The following is a 22612-nucleotide window of genomic DNA, read 5'->3' as shown; positions in this document are numbered from 1 at the left end:
AAAGAAGATTTCATCGTCTTTAAAAAAAAAGCAATTGGGACTCGCTCAAGGTTGTACCTTCTTCTTAAAAAAAGACATTTGCTGCCCCCGAGAAAGTTTCACCTTCTTTAAAAAGAAAAAAACACAGGAGCCTCGAGAAGGTTTCAGATCATTAAAAGACAAGGTTATATTGTGATAAGAAAAAGACACTTGGAGCCCCTGAGAACATATCAGGTTCTTAAAAAAAAGGCAGTTGGGGCCCATGAGAAGATTCCAGATTCTTAAGAAAAGACAATTGTGGTCCTTGAGAAGGTTACACATTCTTAAAAAAGATAGTTGATACCCCCTAGAACGTTTCAGATTTTTTAAAAAGACATTTGGGGCCTGCAAGAAGATATCACATTCTTAAAAAAACCAGCTGGGACCCCTGGGAAGACAGATTGTGCCCCTGAGAAGGAATCAAATTCTTGAAAAAAAGACAGTTGGGGCCCCGGAGAAGATTTCAGATTCTTAAAAAAACACAGTTGAGGCCCCTGAGAACGTATCAGTCTCTTGAGAAAAAAACACAGTTGGTGTCCCCGAGAAGGTTTCAGATTCTTAAGAAAAATACAATGGGGAATCCTGAGAATGTTTCAAATTCTTAAAAAAAAGACTGTTGTAGCCCCTGAGAAGACTCCAGATTGTTAAGAAAATACAGATTGTGCCCCTGAGAAGGAAACAAATTCTTGAAAAAAAGACACTTGGGGCCCCGGAGAAGGTTTCAGATTCTTAAAAAACCACAGTTGAGGCCCCTGAGAAGGTATCAGTCTCTTGAAAAAAAACACAGTTGGGGCCCCGGAGAAGGTTTCAGATTCTTATCTAAAGACAATTGGGCCCCCTGAGAAAGTTTCAGACTCTTAAAAACATACAGTTGGGGCTCCTTGAAAATACCAGATTCTTAAGAAAAGACAGTTGGGGACCCTGAGGTCTCACATTATTTAAGAAAAAGACACTAGGGCCCCCTGAGAAGATTCCAGAGTGTTAAGGAAAGACAGTTGGTGGTGCCACTGAGAAGGAATCAAATTCTTGAAAAAAAAGACAGTTGAGGCTCCTGAGAAGCTTTCAGATTCTTAAAAAATCACAGTTGGGGCCCCTGAGAAGGTTTCAGATTCTTAAAAAATACAGTTGGGGCCTATGAGAAGATTCCAGATTCTTAAGAAAAGACAGTTGGGGCCCCTGAGAAGGTTTCACATTCTTAAAAAAGACCGTTGCGCCTCCCAAGAAGGAAGGTTTCAGATTCAAAAAAGGCAGTTGGGGCCTCCAAGAAGGTATCACATTCTTTAAACAAACTCATTCTGGACTCCGAGAAGGTTTCAGAATCTTAAAAAAACACAGTTGGGGCCCCTGAGAAGGTTTCACATTCTTAAGAAAATGACAGTTGATGCCCTCTAGACCTGTTCAGATTTTTTAAAAAGACATTTGGGGCCTGCAAGAAGATATCACATTCTTAAAAATACCAGCTGGGACCCCCGGGAAGACAGATTGTGCCCCTGAGAAGGATTTAAATTTTTGAAAAAAAGACAGTTGGGGTCCCGGACAACGTTTCAGATTCTTAACAAAACACTGTTGAGGCCCCTGAGAAGGTATCAGTCTCTTGAAAAAAAAACACAGTTGGTGTCCCCGAGGTTTCAGATTCTTAAGATAAGACAGTTAAATCCCCTGAAAAGGTTTCAGATTCTTAAGAAAAATACAATAGGGGATCCTGAGAATGTTTCAAATTCTTAAAAAAAAAGACTGTTGTAGCCCCTGAGAAAACTCCAGATTGTTAAGAAAAGACAGATAGTGCTCCTGAGAAGGAATCAAATTCTTAAAAAAAAGACAGTTTGGTCCCCGGAGAAGGTTTCAGATTTGTAAAAAACAAAGTTGAGGCCCCTGAGAAGGTATCAGTCTCTTGAAAAAAAAAACACATATTTGGGGCCCCGGAGAAGGTTTTAGATTCTTATAGAAAGAAAATTGGGGCCCCTGAGAAAGTTTCAAAATATGAAAAACATACAGTTGGGGCTCTTTGAAAATATCAGATTCTTAAGAAAAGACAGTTGGGGACACTGAGATCTCAGATTATTTAAGAAAAAACACTAGGGGCCCCTGAGAAGATTCCAGAGTTTTAAGGAAAGACAGTTGGTGGTGCCACTGAGAAGGAATCAAATTCTTGAAAAAAAAAGACAATTGAGGTTCCTGAGAAGCTTTCAGATTCTTAAAAAATCACAGTTGGGGCCCCTGAGAAGGTTTCAGATTCTTAAAAAAATACAGTTGGGGCCCATGATGAGATTCCAAATATTTAAGAAAAGACAGTTAGGGCCCCTGAAGTCTCAGATTCTTTAAGAAAAAAGACAGTTGGGGCCCTTGAAAAGATTACAGAGGCTTAAGAAATGACAGTTGATGCCACTGAGAAGGAAGCAAATTCTTGAAAAAACGACAGTTGAGGCTTCTGAGAAGCTTTCAGATTATTAAAAAAAACACAGTTGAGGCCCCTGAGAAGGTTTCAAATTCTTAACAAAAAGACAATTGGGGCCCCTGAGAAGGTTTCAAATTATAAAAAAAGACAGTCGGAGCCTCTGAGACGATTCCAGGTTCTTAAGAAAAGACAATAATTAGTTGGGGCCCCTGAGAACGTTATACAGTTGAGGCTCCTGAGAAGCTTTCAGATGTTTAAAAAACACAATTGAGGCCCCTGAGAAGGTTTCAGATTCTTAACAAAAAACAATTTTGTGCCCCTGAGAGGATATCAGATTCTTAAAGTAAGACAGTTGGAGTTCCGGAGAAGGTTTCAGATTTTTATAGAAAGTCAATTGGGGTCCCTGAGAAGGTTTCAGATTCTTAAGAAAAGACAGTCGGAGTTCCTGAGGTCTCAGATTCTTTAAGAAAAAGACATTAGGGACCCCTGAGAAGATTCTAGAGTCTTAAGAAAGTTTGTGCCTTTGGGAAGGAATCAAATTCTTGAAACAATACAGTTGAACCTCCTGAAAAGCTTTCAGATTCTTAAAAAACACAGTTGAGGCCCTTGAGAAGGTTTCAAATTCTTAACAAAAAGACAATTGGGGCCCCTGAGAAGGTTCCAGATTCTAAAAATAAATACAGTTGGGGCCCCTGAGAAGATTTCGGATTATTCTTAAGAAAAGACAGTTACTGCCCCTGAGATCTCAGATTCTTTAAGAAAAAGACAGTTGGGGCCCTTGAGAAGATTCCAGATTCTTAAGAAAAGACAGTGGGAATTCCTGAGGTCTCAGATTCTTTAAGAAAAAGACATTGGGAGGCCCTGAAAAGATTTTAGAGTCTTAAGAAAGTTTGTGCCACTGAGAAGGAATCAAATTCCTGAAACAATACAGTTGAACCTCCTGAGAAGCTTTCAGATTCTTAAAAAAAAAACACAATTGGGGCCCCTGAGAAGGTTTCAAATTCTTAACAAAAAGACAATTGGGGCCCCCGAGAAGGTTTCAAATTATAAAAAAAAGACAGTTGGAGCATCTGAGAACGATTCCAGGTTCTTAAGAAATAATTATTTGGGGCCCCTGAAAAGGTTTCAGATTCTAAAAAAAAATACAGTTGGAGTCCCTGAGAAGATTTCAGATTCTTAAGAAAAGACAGTTGCGGCCCCTGAGATCTCAGATTCTTTAAGAAAAAGTCACTTGGGGCCCTTGAGAAGATTCCAGAGGCTTAGGAAATGACAGTTGGTGCCACTGAGAATGAATCAAATTCTTGAAAAAAAGACAGTTGAGGCTCCTGAGAAGCTTTCAGATGTTCAAAAACACAGTTGAGGCCCCTGAGGTTTCAGATTCTTAGCAAAAGGACAATTTTGTGGCCCTGAGAGAATTTCAGATTCTTAAAAAAAGACAGTTAGTTGGGGCTCCTGAGAAGGTTTCAGATTCTTAAAATAAGACAGTTAGCGTCCTGGAGAAAGTTTCAGATTTTTATAGAAAGTCAATTGGGACCCCTGAGAAGGTTTCAGATTGTTAAGAAAAGACGGTGGGAATCCCTGAGGTCTCAGATTCTTTAAGAAAAAGACATTATGGGCCATTAAGAAGATTCCAGAGTCTAAAAAAATTACTTGATGTCCCTGAGAAGGAATCAAATTCTTGAAAAAAAGATAGTTGAGGCTCCTGAGAAGGTTTCAGATTCTTAAAGAATACACAGTTGAGCCCCTTGAGAAAGTTTCAGATTCTTGAGAAAAAGACAATCGGGGCTCCTGAAACGATTCCAGGTTGTTAAGAAAAGACAATAATTAGTTGGGGCAACTGAGAAGGTTTCAGATTCTTAAAAAAAAAGACAGTTGGTGCCCCTGAGAAGAATTCAGATTCTTAAGAAACGACAGTTACGGCCCCTGAGATCTCAGATTCTTTAAGAAAAAGACAATTAGAGCCCTTGAGAAGATTCCAGAGGCTTAAGAAAGGAATCAAATTCAAGAAAAAAAGACAGTTGAGGCTCCTGAGAAGCTTTCAGATGTTTAAAAACACAGTTGAGGTCCCTGAAAAGGTTTCAGATTCTTAACAAAAAGACAGTTGGGGCCCCTAAGAAGATTCCAGAGTCTTAAAAAACCACTTGATGTCCTTGAGAAGGAATCAAATTCTTGAAAAAAAGACAGTTGAAGCTCCTGAGAAGATTTAAGATTCTTAAAGAATACACAGTTGAACCCCCTAAGAAAGTTTCAGATTCTTGAGAAAAAGACAATTGGGGCCCCTGGAAAGGTCTCAGATTCTTAAAAAAAAGTCAGCTGGGACTCCTGAGAAGATTCCAGATTCTTAAGAAAAGACAGTTAGTTGGGGGCCCGGAGAAGGTTTCAGGTAGTTAATAAAAAAAACAGTTGGGGTCCCTGAGGATGTCTCAGATTCTTCAGAAAAAGACCGTTGGGCCTCCTAGAAGGTAACAAATTCTTGAAAAAAAAAGCACAGCTAGGCCACCCAGGAAGGTTTCAGATTCTTAAAATCAGGGAGTTGGGGCCCCTGAGAAGGTTTCAGATTCTTAAAATAAGGCAGTTGGGGCCTCTGAGAAGGTTTTAGATTCTTAGGAAAAGACAGTTGGGGCCCCCATGTTTCAGGTTTTTAAGAAAAAAACAGTTGGATCTCCTGAGAAAGTTTCAGATTCTTAAGAACAGACAGTTGGGAGTCCAGAGAAGGTTTCACCTTCTTAAATAAACATCATATTCTTAAAAGACAGTTTGGGCCCCAAGAAAGTTTCATTTATTATAAAAAAGACATTTGGGGACCCGACAAACGTTTCAGATTCTTAAAAAAAAATGGTCGGAGTTTGTTTCCACAGAACTTACCTCGCGCCTGAATTAAGTATATGTCGGGCGGATCTAGATGCTTAGGAACCTAATACTATTATTTATTTGTGACCTCTTTTTCCTAATATGAATGGGAACTATTTAGTTAGAAAATTTAATTCACAAATTGTCATTACTTTAATATATGTGGGAATAAACAAAAAAGTAGAAGTCTGAGGTGGAAAAAACCTTATAACTTTTCGACATTTTACTAACTCCTGTTTATTTATCTTGAAATTTAAGTTTCCGTTTTTAGTTTCCACTGAGAAATTATTTGCGCTCAGACATATATATTATTTAACCTAATACCTAAGGAATAAATTATAGTGTTAATTTTGAACTAAATCGGGATAATTATAATCTGAATACCGTAAGCACTGTTCATTCCAATAGGGACAGTTCCACACAAAGTTAATTATGCAAGTGGATTTTTTTAATTTTGAACCAACTATAAGATTCGCTCATAAATGGGTAGAAGATACTGCACACTTTTGAAATTACTGAACGGACAGAAAAGCAGAATAATAATCAGAAACGATACTGAAAACAAAACACAACCGTCAGCCGACGGCAGCTCTTTCTGTACGTAGCTGACTGGCTGCAAGTCATAAATTACTGGAACGGCCGGAAGTAGCCAGTTTTGCATTTTGCACAATCTCGAAATCGTGTGTCAAAAAACGCTCATCGAATACAAAATTGTATTTTTATAACAACCAAAAAAAAAAGAACTCATAAATTTTATGACGCCACACAAGTTATATTTACAACAGATAATGAGATAACCAGCGGGAAAAATGGCTTCTCAGCAACATGCGTAGTGCTTGAAGTGTTTATGTTTATATATAGGAAGAATGTCACGTAAAAATTTGTTTCAAAACACAGGACTAAAATTATTTATGAGTCTCATTTGAACAAAATGTTCTGAATATTATTATTACAATTCTTATTTTATCATTATTTTATTATTATAAAGACGTGCGTATTCTCACATTATCGAAGAAATGGGGTGATTCATTCTTAATTTGATCAACAAAAAAATGAAACAGAGATTAATTTAATTTTATTTATTTTATCTAATTAAAAAAGTCCGAACAGACCGCAGACAGACAGACGGAAACGGGAGACCTACTTCTTCGTACGCTAGGGGTTATGAAAATTTTCGGGAGGTTTTAGAGGCATTTTTGGTTTTATTCCAAAATACAGGCTGTTTCATTTCAAGTAGTCGTTTCAAAACTACTATCTGTATAGCATGTACAAATTTCGTCAGTTTTTTAGAAAATCTGTTCCCTTTTCCAGGTAGTATGTCGGATGGCTCTGGATGAGCGGAAGCAGTACCGGGAGCGGAGGCGGTGCAGCGGCGCTTCGAGCCGCCGCGAGTGCAGGAGACGTAGCAGGATGCAGTCGTTACCTGGGAACGGCTCGCTGCGTCCGCTTCTCGAGGGACGAACACGGCAGGTCCGCCCTCCACCTGGCCGCCAGCGCCGGCCACGGCCCCGTCGTCAGGCTCCTACTCAACGTCGCCGCCCCCAAGGAGGTCGACAGTCCGGACGGTGCCGGCTGCACCGCCCTTCAAAGGGCCGCTGCAGACGGACACGAGGAAGTGCTGAGGCTGCTGTTGGCCCGGGGGGCAGATGTAGATAAGCAAGACAGTGTGGTGAGTGTCAACAGGATTAAAATAAACCCATTCGGGCAATTCCACTTTTATGATTAAGCAAAACCAATTAAACCGATTCGTGTAATTTTATAGGCGATAAAACGTTGATTGACGCCTGAAATTTGGCGACTGGTTCGTCAGTCACCCCCTGCCGGCGTTGTTGAAATGCCCAATTTTCCGCTGATAGTCTTTGATTTATATCCCTTGAACAGTACACGACAGTAAGTTTTTATTGGATAGTAAAAGCTGTCTCGAGAAGCCCCGACTAACCTAAAAAAATTCAAATTTATGTTTGTTTGGAATAATAAATATTTTATAGTTAACTGCCAAATGATGTTCTGGTTATAAAACAAATCGTGGGTCCTTTAATTAGGACTATTCTTGCTGACTGCAGCGTAAGATCTATTTCGGTTTCTTTGTACTAAAATCACGATAATTTTGGGTATTAGTATCATAATGTGCATTCTGGCGCGTGATCTCTAATGCATTATTTTGGAGCTGGCAAACGTGTTGTCGGATTTATGGATTTTGAACGTTCGTAAATAAATAATAACGAAGAGGAAATGTCAAGAATGTTTGGTGGGGGCAGAGTAAGAGAATTTTAGATATTACAAACACGAGCATAAAGATTTTGCGAATTGTGGACCCATAACCTGGTCTTCCAGGAAACAACCAATAGTTTGACTTTAAGGACAGAAGTTGAGTATATATTTGCTACAGAGCGTGTCCAGTTTTAAATCTTAAGAACGTTAAAAAACGACTTACAATCTGTGTATACAAGCGTCACGAAAATTAATTTGACAAAAAATTTTCATAGTAACGAAAATTTGTCGTCTTGTCCAAGGTGACAAAGAACACTCCCACAAAATCTAAAAACAACTAACTTTGTTTTACAGCCTGCCAAGTTCATCTATCATCATCTAATCTTTCACACGTGGTCACACCATTGTCTTAAATTTATTTTTATCCCTGACTTGGAGTCGCCGCGGACATGAAGGAACCACAATTTTCTGAAAGTGATCGTCATTGTTGACCACTCTGTGTAATATTTACACCTGTTGCCCATCCATAAACGGACCAACTCCCCACACCAAAATTTCCACAAAAACACCTCAATCTCCACGATCCAAAAATAAAATTCATAATACCTCACCCCCACTGACGCTCTTTTGTTTTGATAGTCCTGACATCAAAATAATCCTCTTAAAAATAGAGCCAAAGTATAAAAAAGCTCATAAAAATAAAGAAGGCCGTAAACCGGGTTATTAGAATAATAAATAACGAATATAGACGCAATTAATCACGCACTAAACTTAATATCACTTTCCAACGGCCTTACGCTTCAAAAATGGACGAAAACCAGTACTTTGCGTCCTTTTACTCGCAGAGCTCCACTTCCGTCCCTCTTCTACTTCACCGTATGAAAATAATAAAAGTATATCATCAATTGGGTGTGCCGCAGGGCTCCGTCGTCGCGCCTCTCCTCTCCCCAAATTCGTCGGTGGCGGCGCCACATGATTAATTCCTCGTCGCGACATTGTGAAAAACGCCTAATTTATGTCCCTAATCGCGTTAGTTAAAACCCGTATCACACCATGACAAAGTTGAACAAATTGCCGTCGTTAATCTACGATATTTGTATAGGCAATTGCTGCCCACCGGTCGCTATCGCTTGTTTATGTCGACGCGTGACAGTCGATAAAGAGGGCGCTTTTATGGCAAGGACGTAAATCTAGACGGCGCTCCGGAAAAATCGTGCGGTCCGCTAGTTCGTTTTTTCGTTCCGGATTGTGCGAAAGGTTAGATCGCGTAATGGAAAATGTCGTCGTAATTTATCGCATGGGCGATAAATCAGCGTCGTATATTACGGCTAACGAGCCAGGGATTATTAAATATTTAAATATAGTTTAATTATCTCGATATTGGTGTCGCGTTACATAATTAATAAGATTAAATCTGGGCTTTGAGTGTAATGCGTTTTATTACACAAGCATTAGATTATCTCGGATTGGATCGATGGCTCGCAGTGGTTATTGTTGAAATGTGGGAGATTAATAGTTCATACGCGGTTCGAGAGCGTCCCGCTTTGTTTCTTGAAGCGGATTTGAATTTTTCCAGAACCGTTTCAAGAAACGATGGACGTCGAGCGGGTTTAAAAAATACGTTGTCGGGTCGTGACGTGTGTAATTATGGATGTAATAATTTTATATTTACAGTGACAGTAGTGAAATTCGGTTAGAAGTCCGTAGGTGGGGACATTTTTCATTTTCTGGCTGATTTATCTATGTGGAGTGGAGCTGGAAATTTAATCTATTAATATTTCAACATTCGTGTTCGTATGTAATTAATTTGTTGTAATAGCTGTAAGTTTGAGCGTCGACGTAATTTATTGGAAATTATTTGTTGCCTGATAACCAGTTTCGATACGTTTAATTGCTTGAGTACGGGTCGTGAAGCTCCATAGCGATCTTGCTATATTAATCGAAAGTATTCTTTTTAGCAACAGGAACTAACACTGGCTTAGATGTTGACTGGAATTTAGATATCAGCAGAAGTTGGAATAACACAACCATCATTAATATTTTTTGGTTTAATATTATGTTTTCATTTGGTCATTTAATTTTATAAAATAACTTAGTCGTATACTAGTGGTTTATGCATCCCTCTTGATGTTTATCCTAAATATTATGAGTCGTTTTTTAAGTTACAGGGGTTATCGTAAAACATTAGATTCACAAAATTTAATTTTATAATTTTTCGAAGAAAGTGGATTTCTTGGTCTGTATTTCAGACTAGAATTAAAAAAATATTGAAATTCAGTAGTGCAAAATAATAAATTTTAATCAGCTAAATATTCTAAACGTGATTGGACTCGAGAAATAATACAATTGGGACCCACGAGAAGGTTTCAGATTCTTAAAAAAGACGGTTGGGACTCCTGAGAAGGTTTCACTTTTTTTCAAAAATACCAATTGGGATCCCCGAGAAGGTTTTACATTGTTAAAAAAACACTTGGGACCCACGAGAAGGTTTCACTTTCTTAAAAAAAAATACATTATTTGGGACTCTCGAGACGGTTTCAGCTTCTTAAGAAAAACGCTTGGGCCCCCTGAGAAGGTTTCATCTTCTTTAAAAAATAATAATTGAGAGCCCCGAGAAGGTTTCACTTTCTTGAAAAAATCATCCGTTGGGACCCCTGAGAAGGTTTCAGATTCATTAAAGAAAGACTCTTGGGGGCCCTGGGAAGGTTTCACCTTCTTAAGAATAACCCTTGGGCCCTCGAGAAAGTTTCACCTTCTTTAACAAAGAATAATTGAGAGCCCGGAGAAGGTTTCACATTGTTAAAAAAAAACACTTGGACCCCCGAGAAGGTTTCACTATCTTTAAAAAATACCAAGTGAGATCTCTGAGAAGGTTTCACATGGTTAACAAAAACAATTGTTAGGACCTCCGAAAAGGTTTCAGATTCTTAAAAAAAAAGACGGTTGGGACTTCCGAGAAGGTTTCAGATTCATAGGAGAAAGACTCTTGTGACCCCTGAGAAGGTTTCGACTTCTTTAAAAAAGAATAGTTGCGACCCTCGAGAAGGTTTCAGCTTCTTAAGAAAAACACTTGGGCCCCCTGAGAAGGTTTCAGATTCATGAGTGAAAGACTCTTGTGACCCCTGAGAAGGTTTCGACTTCTTTAAAAAAGAATAGTTGCGACCCTCGAGAAGGTTTCAGCTTCTTAAGAAAAACACTTGGGCCCCCTGAGAAGGTTTCAGATTCATGAGTGAAAGACTCTTGGGGCCCCTGAGAAGGTTTCACCTTCTTTAAAAAATAATAATTGAGAGCCCCGAGAAGGTTTCACATTGTTAAAAAAAAACACTTGGACCCCCGAGAAGGTTTCACTATCTTTAAAAAATACCAAGTGGGATCCCTGAGAAGGTTTCACACGACTAACAAAAACAATTGGGGCCCCCGAGAAGGTTTCACTTTTCTAAAAAAAAAACATCAGTTAGGACCTCCGAAAAGGTTTCAGATTCTTAAAAAAAGACGGTTGGGACTTCCGAGAAGGTTTCAGATTCATGGCAGAAAGACTCTTGTGATTCCTGAGAAGGTTTCGACTTAAAAAAAAAGAATAGTTGCGACCCTCGAGAAGGTTTCAGCTTCTTAAGAAAAACACTTGGGCCCCCTGAGAAGGTTTCAGATTCATGAGTGAAAGACTCTTGGGGCCCCTGAGAAGGTTTCACCTTCTTTAAAAAGTAATAATTGAGAGCCCCGAGAAGGTTTCACATTGTTAAAAAAACACTTGGACCCCCGAGAAGGTTTCACTATCTTTAAAAAATACCAAGTGGGATCCCAGAGAAGGTTTCACATGGTTAACAAAAACAATTGGGGCCCCCGAGAAGGTTTCACTTTTCTAAAAAAAAACCGTCAGTTAGGACCTCCGAAAAGGTTTAAAATTCTTAAAAAAAGACGGTTGGGACTTCCGAGAAGGTTTCAGATTCATGAGAAAAAGAATCTTGGGGCCCCTGAGAAGGCTTTAGCTTCTTAAGAACAACACTTGGGCTCCCTGAGAAGCTTTCAGATTCATGAGTGAAAGACTCTTGGGGCCCCTGAGAAGGTTTCACATTGTTAAAAAAACACTTGGGGCCCACGAGAAGGTTTCAGATTCATAAGAAAAAGACTCTTGGGGCCCCTGAGAAGGTTTCACCTTCTTAAGAATAACCCCTAGGCCCCCGAGAAGGTTTCACCTTCTTTAAAAAATACCATTTGGGACCCTCGAGAAGGTATCTCATTGTTAACAAAAACACTTGGGGCCCCTATAAAGGTTTCACTTTTCTAAAAAAAAAAAACATCAGTTGGGACCTCTGAAAAGGTTTCAGATTCTTAAAAAAAAGACGGTTGGGTTCTCCGAGTAGGTTTTAGATTCATGAGAGAAAGACTCTTGGGGCCCCTGAGAAGGTTTCAGCTTCTTTAAAAAAGAACAATTGGACCCTCAAGAAGGTTTTCCCTTCTTAAGTACAACACTTGGCCCTCCGAGAATGTTCCAGATTCATGAGTGAAAGACTCTTGGGGCCCCTGAAAAGGTTTCACCTTCTTTAAAAAAGAACAGTTGCGACCCTCGAGAAGGTTTCAGCTTCTTAAAAAAAAACACTTGTGTCCCCGAGAAGGTTTCAGATTCATGAGAAAAAGACTCTTGGGGCCCCTGAGAAGGTTTCGCCTTTTATAATAAAGAACAATTGGGACCCTCGAGAAGGTTTTAGCTTCTTAAGAACAACACTTGGGCCCCCGAGAAGGTTTCAGATTCATAAGAGAAAAACTCTTGGGGCCCCTGAGAACGTTTCACATTCTTTAAAAAATACCATTTGGGACTCCCGAGAAGGTTTCAGATTGTTAACAAAAACACTTGGGGCCCCCGAGAAGGTTTCACTTTTCTAAAAAAAACATCAGTTGGAACCCCTGGAAAGGTTTCACATTATTAAAAAAAAGACGGTTGGGGCCTCCGAGAAGGTTTCCGATTCATAGGAGAAAGACTCTTGGGGTCCCTGAGAAGGTTCCGGCTTTTTCAAAAAAGAACAATTGGGACCCTCGAGAAGGTTTCAGCTTCTTAAAAACAACACTTGAACCCCCGAGAAGGTTTCAGCTTCTTAAGAACAACACTGGGCCCCCTGAGGAGGGTTCAGATTCATGAGTGAAAGACTCTTGGGGCCCCTGAGAAGGTTTCACCTTCTTTAAAAATAACAATTGGGATCCCCGAGAAGGTTTCACATTGTTAAAAAAACACGTGGGGCCCCTGAGAAGGTTTAACTTTCTTAAAAAAAAAACAGCAGTTGGAACCTCCGAAAAGGTTTCAGATTCTTAAAAAAAGACGGTTGGGGCCTCCGAGAAGGTTTCAGATTCATGAGAGAAAAACTCTTGGGGCCCCTGAGAAGATTTCACCTTCTTAAGTATAACCCCTTGGCCCCCGAGAAGGTTTCAACTTCTTTGAAAAATAATAATTTGGAGCCCCTAGAAGGTTTCACATTGTCAAAAAAAAAACACTTGGAGCCCCGAGAAGGTTTCAGTTTCTTTAAAAAATAATAATTGGGAGCCCCAAGAAGGTTTCACATTGTGAAAAAAAAAACACTTGTAGCCCCCGAGGTTCTCCTTTCCTAAAAAAAAACATCAATTGGAACCCCCGAGAAGGTTTCAGATTCATAAGAGAAAGACTCTTGGGGCCCCTGAGAAGGTTTCACCTTCTTTAAAAAATACCAATTGGGACCCCCGAGAAGGGTTCACATTGTTACCAAAAACACTTGGGGCCCCCGAGAAGGTTTCACTTTCTTTAAAAAAAAAAACATCAGTTGGAACCTTCGAAAAGGTTTCAGATTCTTAAAAAAAAGACTGTTGGGGCCTTCGAGAAGTTTTCAGATTCATGAGAGAAAGACTTGGGGCCGCTGAGAAGATTTCACCTTCTTAAGTATAACCCCTTGGCCCCCGAGAAGGTTTCAACTTCTTTAAAAAATAATAATTTGGAGCCCCTAGAAGGTTTCACATTGTCAAAAAAAAAAACACTTGGAGCCCCGAGAAGGTTTCAGTTTCTTTAAAAAATAATAATTGGGAGCCCCAAGAAGGTTTCACATTGTGAAAAAAAAAACACTTGTAGCCCCCGAGGTTTTCCTTTCCTAAAAAAAAACATCAATTGGAACCCCCGAGAAGGTTTCAGATTCATAAGAGAAAGACTCTTGGGGCCCCTGAGAAGGTTTCACCTTCTTTAAAAAATACCAATTGGGACCCCCGAGAACGGTTCACATTGTTACCAAAAACACTTGGGGCCCCCGAGAAGGTTTCACTTTCTTTAAAAAAAAAACATCAGTTGGAACCTTCGAAAAGGTTTCAGATTCTTAAAAAAAAGACTGTTGGGGCCTTCGAGAAGGTTTCAGATTCATGAAAGAAAGACTCTTAGGGCCCTTGAGAAGGTTTCGGCTTCTTTAAAGAAGAACAACTGGGACCCTTGAGATGGTTTTCTCTTCTTACGAATAACACTTGCCCCCCCGAAAATTTTTCAGATTCATGGGAGAAAGATTTTTGGTGCCCCTGAGAAGGTTTCACCTTCTTTAAAAAAGCACAATTGGGACCCTCGAGAAAGGTTCACATTCTTAAAAAAAAGACACTTGGGCCCCTGAGAAAATTTCACCTTCTTAAAATAACACATCAGTTGGGACCCCGAGGGGGTTTCACCTTCTTAAAAAAAAGCTTTTTAAACAAAAGACATCCGTTGGGACCCCCGAGAAGGTTTCGGATTGTAAAAACAAAATTGATCGAAATTTATTTCGACAGAACTTCCCTTGTGCCTGAAGTATAAGTCTTAGAAATCCCGCTTTTCTGTGAAAATTATAAAATTAGACAGCAGTAGTGCATAATATTGAATTTTAATCAGCTAATAAATATTGTAGACATGATTGGACTCTAGTTATATCTATCCAACAAGTGCGTTTAATTTTATTCGATTTTCTTACCAAATCATCTGGCTACACTTTTCATTTTATAGCTCTGGATAATACAGATCGGAGAAAATGTATGCTATATCTTTCACATCCTTGGAAGATTTGGATAATTAAGTTACATTAATTACCATGTCAATATTTAAATCAAATTTTTGTTTTAATAAACTTTGAAACATCTTGTTTAGAGGGTTATTGATGATTACAATCTACATTAGATACTGTTCAATGTTATATTTTGGGACTTCCAAGAGATAAATGGTTCACCCCGTATAGTAAATTAAAATTTTTTAAATTACGGATTTAAAAAAAAATGAAGTACTTTGAAAGAATCTCCGGGACCCCTTTTGTTTTGTTTTTGAAGTAAATTGAAAGAGTCTCAGAGACACCTTTGGTTTTCTTTTTGAAGTAAATCGAAATAATCTCAGGGGCCCTTTGTGTTTTGTTTTTGAAGTAGATTGAAAGAATCTCGCGGACCACTTGTGTCTAGTTTTTAAAGTAGTTTGCGAGAATCTCGGCGAACTCTTATTTTGCTTTTGAAGTGGTTTGAAAGAATCTCGGAGACCCCTTTTGTTTTGTTTTTGAAGTTGTTTGAAAGAGTCTCGGGGACCACTTTGTTTTGTTTTTGACTGTAAAAATCTCAGGGGCCATTTATGTTTTGTTTTTGAAGTAGTTTGAAAATACCTCGGGGACCACTTGTGTCTCATTTTTGAAGTAGTTTGAAAGTATCTCGGGGACCCCTTTTGTTTTGTTTTTGAAGTAAATCGAGGAAATTTCAGGGACTCTTTGTGTATTGTTTCTGAAGTACATAGTTTGAAAGGATCTCGGGGACCGCTTTTGTCAAACTTTTTATTGTTGGTTTCTGTAGTTACCTTAGTTGTTCAATTACTGTATTAATGACGTTATTCTGTTTTATTCTTGTTGTTTCACTTAAATATTTCTCTATCATAATTGCTTGTGATAATACTAATAATGCACAAACAAATCCAGCATTGCCATCTGAAAAATTGCGCCACCTCTTCTACTGTCTCACCCACGCGTAAAATGAAATGGCAACAGCAAAGTGATGCGATAGATTGGATCTCCCTACCCTACTAACTAAAGTTGTAGTAGTAACCACAGATTCATTGAAAGTCGGTAATAAAAATAATGCGTGCTGCCACTATCTGCAAGAGCCACTAAAAATAATACCATCATAAGTTACTTTATCCTTCCAGTATCGCATCGTGCACTAGTAAAGCCTTACGTCCTACCATTCCTTATCTCTCCAGCTACCGTCATTTAAGCAATCTATGCATCAGACAATTTTATGTGGAAATAAAATTTAAATTATCCACTTTTTTTAACATAAACTGAAATCTGATATCTTACATTCTTAGAAAGTCACGAAACGTTGTTATGTAGGTGAGAAAACATGCTGAACAAACATGTTTACCTTTGTAGTCATTTAAAATAAATTAATTGCCTTCAAAGTTGGTCGGTAATGATTGAAATATACACTAGTTGCAAAAGATCAGGTTTGACACCATACTTCTTGACGGTAAATATTCAAATTATGTAATCGAATGTTTTGGAGGATTTTTCGGATTATTTCGACCACGACGTTTTATGAGTTATGTGCCTACCAAATTTATTTATGGTGTTGTATCAAATGGGTAATTTATAACATAGTTTAAGATTAAAATGCAGCAACCTACTTGTTCAGTAGTTGCTGGAAGTAGTCGGGGCCGTTTATCTCAATAAGTGTACACATTTATTAGAAACTATGAAGTAACGGTTGTTAATCTGGGTAGCAAAAATGTCTGTACACTGTTGAAAAAAAGACATGATATGAAAACTGAACAAGTTTGTGAAGGTACGTTAAAGGCGCAGTTACACGGTTGCAAGTTTGTCAAGACGCATACAATGTCGTAGACCCAAACTTGCTTGTTCAACGTGCAACTATATAAGTGGTGCTTAGTCTCTTACAACAACCATTATTTTTGATAGAGCTGATGATGGCTTTAAGTCGAAACCGGTATTTCATTACATTGCAACATCTAATTTGACAAAGTTAACTGTGGGGTCGACAGCGATTTTCCCCATTATTATGAATACTGTCTAATTATAATATTTTATATAAATTTCTTCATTTTAAGTAGGCGGCTACAGTTTGGTCCATAATTTTGAAACACAATTAAAACGCAAGCTTTATTAATAATAATCCTGATATTTAACACCCGTAGCTGTGGATATTATCTTCGTTAGAAACACAGTAATTGAAGTGGGTGTCAACGCTACAATCATAATTTCTCCATTCCAACTTCCAATTAACGAGAGAACATTAACACCAGAATAAGCAGTTTAATTCGCCTTATCTTTAATTGTATGCTTAGTTCAATAACTAGAATTGTGGTGCTAATTCTTGATAAAGAAATTACATGGTTATATAGTTTATCACCCAAGGAATAAAAGTGTAATGGACTAGAACCCCCACTATACAATTTTTGTCTTTTCAGCATGGCAACAGCGCCCTGCACGAAGCGGCATGGAAAGGCTACTCCAGATCCGTCCGACTGCTCGCCGCCGCCGGAGCCAGCCTGTCCCGCGCCAACGGCGGCGGCTTCACCGCCCTCCACCTCTGCTGCCAGAACGGGCACAACCAGTCCTGCCGGGAGCTGCTCCTCGCCGGCTGCGACCCCGACATCCAGAATAACTACGGCGATACGGCCCTGCACACGGCCGCCCGGTACGGCCACGCGGGTGTCACGAGGATCCTGATCTCGGCTCAGTGTCGCGTTTCCGAACAGAACAAGAACGGTGATACCGCCCTCCACATAGCGGCGGCTATGGGGAGGCGGAAACTGACAAGGATATTGCTAGAGGCGGGCTGTGATAAAAGTGTGCGTAACAAGCAGAACGAGACTGCCAGGGATATCGCGCTGCGGAAGGACCTCAACGAGATCCTGAACATTCTCGACGAGTGCGTCACGAAGAAGGAGAAGAAGGGGAAGGGGAAGAAGAGGTCGAAGAGCAAAGTGAGGTTCGACCCGAAGTACAATGCAGGTATTGGCAAGTTTTGGGGGGAATTGTGATGATAAAGCAAATGGTTACCAATATCATTGACATATAGTGAAAACAGTAACGGACCTAATATCGAGCCCTGGGGAGCTTTAATTTGACGTGTTGTATTTCTTGTGTCAGCATAGACGGCGTGTACTTCCAGTCCCTTAGATATTGCAATGATTATTCTATTTGCTTAGTGTTGAACGGTTACGAAAAAACTCGTGCTGATTGATAGTGATCATATTCTTAAATATCGGAGATTTACAGGGTTGCTAAAATGTATGGAAACAGTTGAATATCTCGGGAACGGTTAGTTGGATCTTCTTGGAATTTGGAATATATTTCAGAATACTCAAGCTCTATTTTCTGTAATGTTTTTAAACTTCAAACTTCATTTGTCTTCAAAATGCAAGGCTAACTTGATTTTTTTTAAATAGGAAACTTCTACATCCAGATTTAAAAATATTTTAATGAAACGATAAATTGGCACCATTAACAGAAACTGAACGAATAAAAAATAACGAAACCGGTAATGTTGGAAATCGTCAAAGATCCGGAATAGCAAAACTGTAGATATTGGTATATTTCCCATCTATGAAAACCTGCAGAGTCCGTCTGGTTTCAGCAAGATGGAGCACCAGCTCACTTCGGACGTCAAGTACGGTATTACTTGAATGAAACTTTTCCTTGAAGATGGATAAGACGAAGGATCGCAATTGAGTGGCCAGCTAGGTCACCCGATTTAACCCCACTCGACTTCTTTTCTCTGGGGTTATGTAAAAAATCGAGTTTATGCACAAAGTATCAAAGAACTCCAAGAAAGAATATTAAATGTGATTGCTGATATTCCTCCTAATATTCTAACAGATTCATTTGCATACTTTGTGTAACGTATTTACTATTACCAGGAAGTAAATGGAGAGCATTACGAACATTTGGTGTAAAATGTTGTTTAAATGTCAATTTAATCTTTTCTCAATAATGTAATTTTTTATTGAAATTTTTAAAAAAGCTATCATAATGTATTCACTATTTATAATTTAAATTTGCAGAAAATAGAATTTAGTTTTACTAGTACCTACTAAAATAAGACTGTTTTGGCAAATGATATACGCCCTTAGAACAGTGTGAGCGGGGCTAGTATCTGCTTAGATAAGATATATTTTGGCAAATGACATACCCTCTAAGGAAAGAGAGGGTGGGTGGGCGGGGTTAGTACTTGCTAAGATAAAACTGATTTTGGCAGATGACGTAACCTCTAAGGAAAGAGAGGGTGGGTGGGCGGGGCTAGTACTTGCTAAGATAAAACTGATTTTGGCAAATAACATACCCTCTAAGGAAAGAGAGGGTGGGTGGGGGGGGTTAGTAGTTGCTAAGATAAAACTGATTTTGGCAGATGACGTACACTCTAAGGAAAGAGAGGGTGGGTAGCGGGGGGGTTAGTTCTTGCTAAGATAAAACTGATTTTGGCAGATGACATACCCTCTAAGGAAAGAGAGGGTGGGTGGGCGGGGCTAGTACTTGCTAAGATAAAACTGATTTTGGCAAATAACATACCTTCTAAGGAAAGAGAGGGTGGGTGGGCGGGGTTAGTAGCTGCTAAGATAAAACTGATTTTGGCAGATGACATACCCTCTAAGGAAAGAGAGGGTGGGTGGGCGGGGTTAGTACTTGCTTAGATAAAACTGATTTTGGCAAATAACATACCTTCTAAGGAAAGAGAGGGTGGGTGGGCGGGGCTAGTTCTTGCAAAGATAAAACTGATTTTGGCAAATAACATACCCTCTAAGGAAAGAGAGGGTGGGTGGGTGGGGCTAGTACTTGCTAAGATAAAACTGATTTTGGCAGATGACATACCCTCTAAGGAAAGAGAGGGTGGGTGGGCGGGGTTAGTACTTGCTTAGATAAAACTGATTTTAGCAAATGATATACCTCCTAAGAACATAGTGAAATTCTGTACCCACAATTATTGCGAACATCATAAATGATCAGAAAATCTATATGCAAAATAATAGGTACACCTTCCACCCATCGTTGATTTTTTTCTTCTTTTTAATCAGATAGAGGGGCGGAGCTTATTTGCAAAATCCATATTTGTCCACAAAAATTGATCATATTAAACATTTTTAAGTTACTTTTGAAAATATGAGTACGGATAAGAAAAAAAAGCAAAATATAAGCCCCGCCCACCCACCCTATCTCAATTGTGATGAATTTTTTTATTCGTCGTAAACCGGGGGCGGAGCTTAATCGCAAAATCCATATCTGTTTACAAAAATTTACCATTTTAAACATGTTTTAAGTTTCGTGTTGTTAAAAGATGACTACGCTTATAATAAGTAAAAAAAAAACAAAATATAAGCCTCGCCCACCCACCCTGCCTCAATTCTAACGATTTTTTTATTCATCGTGAGCCAAGGAGGGAGAGCTGAATTTCAAAATCCTTATTTCTCTGCAAGAAATTAAAACAAGTTTTTGAGTTTCATGGTAAAGATTACAATGCATATTAATAATAAAAATAAAGCCAAAGATTAAGCCCCGCCCAAACCCGCCCCGATCTCAATCGTGATGAATTTTTGTTCGTTGTCAGATCGAGGGGCGGATCGTGATTGCAAAATCGATATTTCCCCAAATTAAAACATAACATCTTATTTTTTTTCTGTTTTTCGCCCCTAAAATTTTATGATGTTATTTACAATTTTGCTGAATAAATTGAATTCAAAATATGCAAAATAAGACACATTCACCATCTATCGTCGATTTTTTTCTTCTTTTTAATCATACTTATTGTAATGAATTTCCATTCGTTGTCAGATAGAGGGGCGAAGCTTAATTGCAAAATCCATATTTGTCCACAAAAATTTTCCATATTAAACATATTTAAGTTAATTTTGAAAATATGACTACGGATAATAAAAAAAGCAAAATATAAGTCCCGCCCACCCGCCCTGTCTCAATTGTGATGAATTTTTGTATTCGTTGTAAACTGGGGGCGGAGCTTAATTGCAAAATCCATATTTCTTTACAAAAATTTACCATTTTAAACATGTTTTAAGTTTCTTGTTGTTAAAAGATGACTGCGTATAACAAGAAAAAAAAGCAAAATATAAGCCCCGCCCACCCACCCTATCTCAATTGTGATGATTTTTTTTTATTCGTCGTAAACCGGGGGCGGAGCTTAATTGCAAAATCCATATCTGTTTACAACAATTTACCAATTTAAACATGTTTTAAGTTTCGTATTGTTAAAAGATGACTACGCTTATAATAAGAAAAAAAAACAAAATATAAGCCCCGCCCACCCACCCTGTCTCAATTCTGACGATTTTTTTATTCATCGTGAGCCAAGGAGGCAGAGCTTAATTTCAAAATCCTTGTTTGTCTGCAAGAAATTAAAACATGATTTTGAGTATCGTGTTAAAGATTGCAATGCATGTTAATAAAAAAAATAAAGCCAAAGATTAAACCCCACCCAAACCCGCCTCGAACTCAATCGTGATGAATTTTTATTGGTTGTCAGGTCGAGGGGCGGATCGTGATTGCAAAATCGATATTTCCTGAAAGGAATATGTTAATAATTTTTTTTCTATTCTTCTCCCCCGAATAAACTGAATTCAAAATATGCAACATAATATACTTTCCACCTATCGTCGATTTTTTTCTTCTTTTTAATCAAAATGAATTTTCATTCGTTGTTAGATAGGGGGGCGGAGCGTAATTGTAAAGTCCATATTTGTCTTCACAGATTTAGCATTTTAAACATTTTTAAGTTTCTTGTTGAGAAAAGATTACAATGCATAATAAAAGAAGGGAAAATACAAGCCCCACCCACCCCCCTAAGTCAATTGTGATGAATTTTTTTATTCGTCGTAAACCGGGGGCGGAGCTTAATTGCAAAATCCATATTTGTTTACAAGAATTTATCATTTTAAACATGTTTTAAGTTTCGTGTTTTTAAAAGATGACTACGCTATAATAAGAAAAAAAAAGCAATATATAAGCCCCGCCCACCCACCCTGTCTCAGTTCTGATGATTTTTTTATTCATCGTGAGCCAAGGAGGCAGAGCTTAATTTCAAAATCCTTGTTTGAGTGCAAGAAATTAAAACATGTTTTTGAGTATCGTGTTAAAGATTGCCCTGCATATTAAGAAAAAAAAAAAATAAAGCTAAAGATTAAACCCCACCCAAACCCACCTCGATCTCAATCGTGATGAATTTTTATTGGTTGTCAGGTCGAGGGGCGGATCGATATTTCCTGAAAGCAAGATGTTAATAATTTTTTTTTCTGTTTTTCTCCCCTAAAATTTGATGACATTGTCTACAATTTTGTCGAGTAAAGTGAATTCAAAATATGCAAAATAATACACTTTACACCTATCGTCGATTTTTTTCTTCTTTTTAATCATACGTATTGTGTTGAATTTTCATTCGTTGTTAGATAGGGGGTTGGAGCGTAACTGCAAAGCCCATATTTGTCGTCACAAATTTACCATTTTAAACATTTTTAAGTTTTTTGTTGAGACAAGATGACGACGCATAATAAAAAAAGGCAAAATATAAGCCCCGCCCACCCGCCCTAAATCAATTGTAATGAATTTTTTCATGCGTCGTAAACCGAGGGCGGAACTTAATTGCAAAATCCATATTTGTTTACAAAAATTTACCATTTTAAACATGTTTTAAAAACATTGTTGTTAAAAGATGACTACGTATAATAAGACAAAAAAAGCAAAACATAAGCCTGCCCACCCACCCGATCTCAATTGTGACGATTTTTTCATTCATCGTGAGCCAAGAAGGCGGAGTTTAATTTCAAAAACCCTATTTTGAATACTGTAAAACATTAAAACATGTTTTAGAGTATCGTGTTCGAAGAATACAATGCATATTAAGAAAAAATAAAGTCAAAGATTAAGCCCCACCCAAACCCGTCCCGATTTCAATCGTGATGAATTTTTATTCGTTGTCAGCTCGAGGGGCGGATCGTGATTGCAAAATCGATATTTCCCGAAAGCAAGTTAATAAAGTGTTAATACAATTTTTTCTGATCTTCTCCCTCAAAATTTTATGACGATATCTACAATTTTGTTGAGTAAATTGAATTCTAAACACGCAAAATAATACACATTCCAGCTATCGTCGATTTCTTTCTTCTTTTTAATCGTA

General features: G+C 38.4%; 1 protein-coding gene across 1 annotated transcript in view; it reads left to right on the top strand.

The window, feature by feature from the left end:
- The window catches only part of Dgo (diego), a 129335-nt gene that overhangs the window by 104015 nt on the left and 2708 nt on the right, over nt 1-22612 (top strand). The window contains exons 2-3 of the mRNA XM_064061514.1: nt 6575-6932; nt 16899-17445. Of these exons, the coding sequence (XP_063917584.1) occupies nt 6597-6932; nt 16899-17445 (883 nt within the window). The 5' untranslated portion in view covers nt 6575-6596. The remainder of the gene's footprint in view (nt 1-6574; nt 6933-16898; nt 17446-22612) is intronic.

The sequence above is a fragment of the Zophobas morio genome, unplaced genomic scaffold (assembly GCF_036711695.1).
Source record: "Zophobas morio isolate AGI-343-1 ecotype UQ-CSIRO unplaced genomic scaffold, CSIRO_AGI_Zmor_V1 ptg000021l, whole genome shotgun sequence".
Taxonomy (NCBI): Eukaryota; Metazoa; Arthropoda; class Insecta; order Coleoptera; family Tenebrionidae; genus Zophobas; species Zophobas morio.
This window is presented reverse-complemented; position numbering and strand designations above follow the sequence as displayed.